Source organism: Alligator sinensis, unplaced genomic scaffold (genome assembly GCF_000455745.1).
Source record: "Alligator sinensis unplaced genomic scaffold, ASM45574v1 scaffold543_1, whole genome shotgun sequence".
NCBI classification, from domain to species: Eukaryota; Metazoa; Chordata; order Crocodylia; family Alligatoridae; genus Alligator; species Alligator sinensis.
The window spans coordinates 2,462,422-2,470,858 of NW_005842055.1; the positions used below are offsets into that span (position 1 = coordinate 2,462,422).

Sequence of the window (8,437 nt, forward strand, 5' to 3'; positions counted from 1 at the left end):
TTGTTTCCCCTAGCACCCCCCGGGATAACAAGGAATAACGGCCACAAGTTGTTGGAGAGTAGGTTTAGATTAGACATCCGTAAGAACTACTTCACAGTTAGGGCGGCTAGGATCTGGAGCCAACTTCCAAGGAAAGTGGTGCTGGCTCCTACCCTGGGGGTCTTTAAGAAGAGGCTTGATGCCTACCTGGCTGGGGTCATTTGAGCCCAGTTTTCCTCCTGCCCAGGCAGGGGGTTGGACTTGAAGATCTACAAGGTCCCTTCCGACCCTACTTCTATGATTCTATGATCCGTAGTGCTAGCCAGCGTAGCACTGCCGAGTCTATAAGGATGCTGCAGGTTTTTCTTCCCAAGGTGGAGAACCTTGCATTTTTCAGTGTTAAACACCTCCCTTTCTGGAAGATAGGTACCACATTGGCCTTCTTCCAATCTTTGGGCACTTCACCAGAGCGCCACGAACTCTTCAAAATCCATGCCAGGGGCTGAGCTATGATGCTAGCCAGCTCCTTGAGTACTGTGGTGTACCACAGCTGTGGTGTGAACTGTCAGGGCCAGCTGGCTTGAAGGTGTCCAGCCTCTCAAGGTTTTCCTTTGCAAGGTCAGCATTGATGGAGGGCAAGGGATCTCCATCACCCAGGCCTCACTGTCCCGTAATGGGCAGGGGCAACCCATGGGACTGATGGAAAACTGACACAAAGTACCCATTTAGTAGGTTGGCTTTTTCCTGGGCGTCAGTTGTCAGTTGTCCCTTCTGGTTTAGCAGGGGTCCAATGTTGCCCTTGCTTTTCCTCCGGCTCCCCATGTATCTAAAAAAGGACTTTTTATTATCCTTGATACTTGTAGCTAGTTGGAGTTCAGTCACAGCTTTGGCTTTTCTTGTTCGCTCCCTGCAGGTCCGGACCATTGTGGAATATTCCTCCTTGGAGGTGGATCCCATCCTCCATTCTTTGTAGGTCTTACTTTTTTGCTGCAGGAGGTCCTCTAGTTCCCTGGAGAGCCACCGGGGCTGCTGTACCCTTTTGCTGCCTTCCCTCTGAGACGGAATGGCATTAGCTTGTGCATCAAGGATCACTCCCTTGAGGAGCAACCACTGTTCCTGAACTCCTCTCCCCTTTGGGTCATGGTCCCTTAGGGCCTCACCAACAAGCCTCCTGAGCTTGTCAAAGTCAGCTTTCCTGAAGTCAAGGACTTCTGTACTGCTGACTGTCCTGCCAGCTTTATGGCAGATGGTGAAGGTGATCAGCTCATGGTCACTGTCACCCAGCTTCCCATCAATTGTTAGGTCGCTGATTAGGTTGTCCCTGGTTGCCAGTACCAGTTCAAGCAGTGCTTTATCTCTCATTGGCCCATAGACCTCTTGTGTCAGGAGAGGTCATCCACACATGAGAGGAAGCTTTGCAACCACTCAGATTTAACTGAGCTCTCTTCCCACGAGATGTCTGGGAAGTTGAAGTCTCCCATGACAACCATGGACCTGGAGCATGCGGCTTCAGCCAATTCCCTGGCGAACTCCTGGTCAAGCTCTTGACTTTGGGTGGGAGGTCTGTAATAGACTCCCACCATTATGTTCCCTGTGCCATGTTCTCCACAGATTTTAACCCAGAGGGTCTCCAGCCATCCACCATGGTCGCTAATGTCAGCTAGCAGGGACGCATAGCTCTCCTTGACATAGAGAGCTATGCCCCCACCCGTTTTGTCTACTCAGTCCCTCCTGTATAGGATATAGCCGTTTATACCCATGGTCCAGTCATGGGTGGAGTCCCACCAGGTCTCTGTTATCCCTATGACATCATAATTATTTGCGTTAAGCAGAAGGAAGTTCCTCTTGTTTATTCCCCAAGCTCCTAGCATTTGTGTATAGGCAGGCAAGCGCCCCCTTGGGGGCCCTTGCCTTGCCTACCAGTTGTTTCAGGGCTGGGGCAGGCATGGGCTCCCTTAAGTGCTTTGGCCTGCTGGCTTTGCAAGGGTTGCTTAGTGAGCCAGCGGTGGCGGTATTCCCCTGGTCCCCTGGTGGGCTTAGTTTAAAGCCCAGTGGAGCAGGTCAGTCAGTCTGGCTTAGAAGAGCCTCCTCCCCAGTCATAGACATTAGGGCTGGAAGGGACCTCAAAGATCAAGTCCAACCCTCTGCCCTAGGGGCAGGAAGTCAGCTAGGGTCAAAGGAACCCAGCTAGATAAGCATCTAAATGTACCTTGAATGAGTCCAGAATAGGTGCCTGCACCACTTCTGGAGGGAGTCTATTCCAGGCCTTAGGGGCTAGGACAGTAAAGAAATTTTTCCTGATGTCCAACCTAAAATGGTCTTGGAGGAGTTTATGACCATTAGTCCTTGTTATCCCTTGGGGAACTCTGGTGACATTCCCCCAGATCCTGATATACACCCCTAATGTACTTATAGGCAGCCACCAGGTCCCCCCCTGAGCCTGCACTTCTCCAGGCTGAAGAGTCCAGTGGCTGTCAGCCTCTTGATGTTCTACAATCTCTCGTCAAATAAAATCAACATTCTGCATCATGGGAGATGTAGTCTGAGCAAGAAATCTAATTGAATGAGAGTATGTGGCAATCAAAAACACAACTTGATGAGATGCATAGCATCTCAGGGTGGTCACAGGTTAACTGCAAGCAAAGCCAAAATCTGATTCAGATTGAAAATTCCATGCAAAATATTAAAATGTTCCAAGTGATAAATTCTGATTTTCTACCAACTCTGATAAATAACATCAGCAGTGCAGGAAAACTTTCATAAGCTTCTTTAAAGGAAAAGCACTGTATGACATGGTTTATCGTGTGTTCTATCACAAATAGGCAGTTACAAGTGAGTCAAGGTTATAGCATTGAACATTAATTTAGTGTTGAAGGTTGCATAGACAGCACTGTAGCCTGAAGGCCTATATTCATACATAGAACTAAGACAATGTGGGCCCCAGTTTTGCAACTATCAGACGGAAGGAGAATTGGCTGGTATAATATCGTGGGGATCGTGCTTCTTCCTATAAACTGTACATGCAGTAGAGGCAGAAGCCGGTGGAAACTTGTTAGTCCCTCTCATGAGCCTTAAAATGTTTACTGGAGACCAACCCTCTATAATCCTCCACTCTCCAAAGACTTGCTAAGTAGCTTTAAATACCAAGTCTGGTTCAGAGGCTGACAACTACATTGATTTGGGTTTTCTTGTCTCAAATTGGGATGACAATTTTATGAACAAAAATGTGTGTAAAAATAACATAGAGTTGTCAAGCAAAAATGCTCCATTTAGATCATTTCAACATATTTCGCTTTGCTCATTTAAAATTATTCTTTTACTATTTCTTTGCTTAAATTTCAAATTGCCATACTTACTTTTACACCACACATGCCTCCTCCAGCCAAACTAGCTTTTCAAAATTGAGATGTATGTCTTAAGTTGGAAAGCTGATTTTCTATGCTGAAATGGAAAATGAAACCATGGGGATACTGTAAAATGGTTGCCTTACTTCTCAGCCTCAGAGAGGGAGGGAGGGGGAAGATTGTACCCTTTAGCATCAGAGCTAGTGTTAACCCTTTCACATCTTCTGCAAAATTGGCAAAGTTTTTGTCTACATAGCAAATCCCTGCTGCCAACTCGCTGCTGGCTGTAAGAGTGTTAACACTTTAGCTTTTGCCTGAGCAACACTAGTTTGGATTCAGCTATGTAGTCAGGATCCCTTGCAGTCAAAATTCAATCATGGCTCTAAAATAATCTTTTTTTCTTCATCCTGCCTTCCCAAAACAAGATATTTGGGAGTATGTGGTGCACAAGCAAATACAGTAAAAGCAGTTTAAAAAAGAAACAGATTTCTGACTTAAACAAACATGAATACAAAACATTGGCAATTTCAAAATGTGTTTCAAGTCAACTCCAAACTTGCCCTTTCTGGAAAAATTTGTGTCAAAAAATTCCAAACCAGTTTTACTGACATGCCTATTTGGCTATGTGGAAACTGAAGGAATTGTTGAGCATTCTCTTCTAGGCTTTGCGGGAGTTGGATAGTAGGGAGGCCTTTGTAAAGCTCACAGAGGATGAGCAGGCCATACGGCAAGCCTGCCAAGAAACAGTGTTCTAATGCATGAAGTCAGTACCTCTTAACAAAATTACCTCAATTCACTCTCCCATATGCTCCTCCTGTTCCCAAACTCCTCCTTTTAAAAGAAGGCTGAAGTCATCTAGACCACTTTAGGGGGGCTTTGAAACAGGATGCAAGCGTGGAACTGGATAAGGGTGTCTTTGGTCCTTGCCAGGAAGACAGCAGAGATAAGCCCACCCTGCCATCACCAGCAGGAAGCTAAGGAACAGTAAGAGTTAAAAGAACATTGTTTCCATGTACCCTCAAACTTGTGGACTGACTATTAGGTCTCTACAAAGCTTTGGTTGCCGATTTGATTCGGAGGAGATTTGGCCTGATTTGGTGGCTGAATCTCCGAATCTGAATCGAATTGGGAGACCAGTTAAAAGATCCGAATCAATTTGAAGCCTCTGAATTGATTCAGAAAATATTCGGAAAAGATTTGGAGATTCGAGCAGTCCCCACTCACCACCACGGGGAGCTGGACCCAGGCTCCATGCCGGTAAGTATGGTGCTGGGAGGGGCAATGGGGGGACCCCCACCAGGCCCCATCCCCTACCTGCTCCCCCAGCCCCCCTGAGTGCCTCCTGACCCCTGCCCACTCTCCCAGCCCCATCAATATCTGCCCCACCTAGCCCCAGTGCCCCAGCGCTTTTTTTTTTTTAAAAGCCCTGCACTCACTGGCTTCTGCAGTGGCCGTTGGGATTTCCAGGGGCTCATGGTAGAGCCCCCCCATGCAGCGCGGGGCAGTGAGGGGGAGCAGGGATCTCCCCCGCACCTGGCAGGAGCCAATGAGTGCAAGGTTTTTTGTTTTTTTTTTTAATTGCTGGGATCCTGGAGCCAGGCAGGGCAGCCATTGATGGGACTGGGAGAGCAGGCAGGAGATGGGGCCTGTTTGATTCAGAGATTCAGCCAAATCTCTGAATCAGATTTGGCTGAATCAATTTGAGACAATGATTTGAATCACCGAATGGAATCACTGTCCCCCAGATCGGCCAGATCCAAATCCAGGGTGAATACTAGCCACTTTACACAGGCCTACTGGCTATGACCTTGCAGTTTAATATTGCCCAGAATAAATCTTGTTCAGCAGTATGTCAGCAACTTGTGACATCACAGTCGGCCTGTCAGTCTGCAAGTCTTCATACTTGAGTTCATCAGAGGTAAAATTATGTGTTAATACGAGTTCTCACTGGCAGCCTGAGAAAATAAAAACATAGAAGTATGAAGTAAAATTTGTAGCTTATTTCTCCCAAATCTTAAAACTTTTAAAACAATATCTTCTCAAAACCATTTGCACTGTTTTGCCACTAGCTTCCCCTTCAAGCTATTGTGCAGAGAAATGTTCAAAATGAATTCAGAATTTGAATCTTCTGTGTCTAGAGAAATTATTTTGTGAGTACACAAAGAAATGAGTCTGCTTTATAATGAACTGAAACTGTTGTTTGTGTGCAGGAATGGACGACTCCTAGGTGTCTGTGCCAGTGTAGACAACTGCCGTTTATTTGTAGGAGGAATCCCAAAAACTAAGAAAAGAGAAGAAATTTTAGCAGAGATGAGGAAAGTCACAGATGGAGTTGTTGATGTCATTGTGTATCCCAGTGCAGCAGACAAGGCAAAAAACCGGGGCTTTGCTTTTGTGGAATATGAAAGTCATCGAGCAGCAGCAATGGCAAGAAGAAAACTGTTACCAGGTTTGTACACAGAAAAGGGTTCATGGCTGCTTTGCTGCAACACTTCACTACACTATTTAGTATTAAATAAACCAAAGCAAACTTCATTTTCATTATGTTTGGCATGCCAGCACAAGCATTTCTACTTACATGCTTTAGCATCGTTTTAAATTCTAGGAACCTGGCTGCACCCAGCTGCATCCATGAAGCTCCCCTTGCTCTAAAATAGAAGCCTCAGTAGGCTGACAGGATAGCCCAAGCCCACATTTTCTCACCAACCAACCGCTTTCCTTAATTCTCATCTTTCAAAGGTTTTAAACCTAATTCTTAGCTCTACTACTTAAATTTGAATGTATAGGTTTCAATTCTGCTGTATGATTTCTGTCCAAGAGTACACTGGAGAACCTAGTATCATTTGCTAACTTAGTAGTAACAATGTCATATTGACAAAGGGACACAATTCATGAGGGACTATAGTGTAACTACTGGTGTCAGCAGGGTGCAACCACTTTTAGAGGCCTCTTCCTGCTAGCGTCCCTAATTTCCTCAGGTTCTCTTCCCGCCCCTTTGTATTCTTATCTGCCATGCCTTGATATAACAAATTGACAAATTGTCCTTAAAGGTGACGAGAGCTTTGGGTAGTGGTCCCTTGTCTAGACCATGGCTCCTCTGGCCTCGCCCCACTTTTACTCTGGTTGCACCCTCTAGCTTGGAGCCGACCACCCAGGGCCACAGCTTCTGGCTCCGCTTGACTCACGCACTCATGATTTCGAGTTCTAGGGCCTGTGAGGCCCTTACACAGGCCCCAGGGCCACAGGTCCCATAGGTTATTCCAACCCTGCCTTTCAGGCTCTGGCAGGATTTGCCCTTCAGAGGCTCAGTCGTTATCCCCAGTCTCTATCTTCTGTCCTCTTAGCTCAGTACAGACAGTCAAAAAGCCCAAGGCTGAATTGATTCAGTCTTTGCAGATTAGTCTAAGATGCACAGATTAAATTGAAACAAAAGTGAACAGACATTTACCTTTGATTCAGAAAATGCAGTCACATGCGTGCAGTGGTTCAAGCCAAAAGCTAGGGAGTGCTAGAGCACAGCAAAGTTCTCTGGCTGTGTTCACTTCCTCTTCCTGCTGCCCCTGAGGTTTCTGGGATTTGCAGTCCAGGAATAAAGCAGCAGGACTCTTCAGGATTGCTCATCACTTCTTCCTACTTCCAGGTGCCTCTGAGATTTGTAGTCCACAGTTGCAGCCAGTATTAAGTTTGAGTGGGGGAAGGGCTGTTTAACACCCCCCACCCCACACACACACACACACACACACACTTCCTGGTCCCAGACCCCATCTGGGGTTTGCCTGGGGAAGGGGAAGGGGAAGCCCCCCGCTTGTAGATTGGGCTGCATCCCAGCCAGGCTTGCCTTCCTCCTCCCCCCCACCCCACTCCCGTCAGCCAGCCCTCACTGCTCCAGCTAGGAAGCAGAGGGGCAGGGCCAGCCCTGCTCTCGGGAACAGACAGCACAGCACAGCCCATGGCTGCAAAGCATGCTGGGATGCTGGGGGACTGTGATTTAACTTGAACCAGGAAGGGATCTGGGACAGAAGTTTCATAAACAGGTTTGACCCAAATCAGTTAAGTCTGTTACCACATTAAACCAGTTTCAGCCATTTTGAAACTGTTTTTTGTGCACTGAACTTCTGTTCTGTTACAGATTTAAACCAGTTTCTAATCACTTAAACCAGTTTATATGCAACTTCTGTCCCTAGCCCTTAACACCAAGTGTGAGATCCGGAGTGTCCCCGGCATCCCTTTCAGTGGCCTCTGCCTCCCCTACAGCCACAATCCAGTGCACTGGAAGAAACAAAAACCACAAAACATGGGTGCCTGCCCTGGCTCAAACAACTGCCGTTCCTGGGTTAACCTCACCCTTCAGCAGTGCTTGCAAAGCAAAACAGAAAAAGACTCAGAGTACTTATCTCACACCCAATAAGGTGTAACCCTAGCCATAGTGCTACCTGTGGCCACATCCAGATTCAGGGTCCTAGGGTGTCAAATAGTCTCAGTCAACCTCCCTGCCCCTAAGACTGGGGTCACCTCTCCAAGGAGTGCTTTCTTGTGGTTTCCCCACACACTGGAGTACATAGAGTCTAACTATTTACAGTTTATTACAAAACAGTCAACATATGAATGAGGTTAATATCAAAACATGATATCAATAATCTAATTGTCAAAGCCAGGGTATCAATGAACTAAGAACACTTTATGCCATTTGAATTAAAAACACCCTCAGTACAACTCCTCAGTTTGAACCTTGAGACTCAAGTGAATTTCAGCAAGAGCACAGAGGGTTAACAAAACATCAGCTCTCCTTAACATTAGCAACACGATAGCATTGGATGGTGCAGCACTACTTGCTACAGAGAGAAGGTGCCTTTCTGCTCTCTGTTAGAGCCTGCAGAGGAGCTTTCCTCTGGTCCAGCTGTTTGTTGTACCTGCAAAAGAAACACACACTGTTCCCTCCCCCACCCCAACACCTTTCTCCAATTCCCAGACACAGCCCCTTGTGCTGATAACTGAAACAACCCTTGATTTATTACCCACCCAGCTCTAGGCTGTTTTCTCAGTTAACTCTGTCTCCAGAGCCTTCCCAGACTGACATCCTGCCCTTCTAGGCAAGTCTCCCTTACAACTCTTTC

The 8,437-nt window shown here is 46.6% G+C and overlaps 1 protein-coding gene across 3 annotated transcripts in view; it reads left to right on the forward strand.

Annotated features, from left to right (window-relative positions):
- Window positions 1-8,437, forward strand: part of A1CF (APOBEC1 complementation factor) — a 74,181-nt gene that overhangs the window by 36,755 nt on the left and 28,989 nt on the right. For all 3 annotated transcript variants that reach the window (XM_006022938.3, XM_006022939.3, XM_014519612.2), the window contains one exon: window positions 5,534-5,772. In XM_006022938.3, coding sequence (XP_006023000.1) covers window positions 5,534-5,772 — 239 coding nt within the window. The remainder of the gene's footprint in view (window positions 1-5,533; window positions 5,773-8,437) is intronic.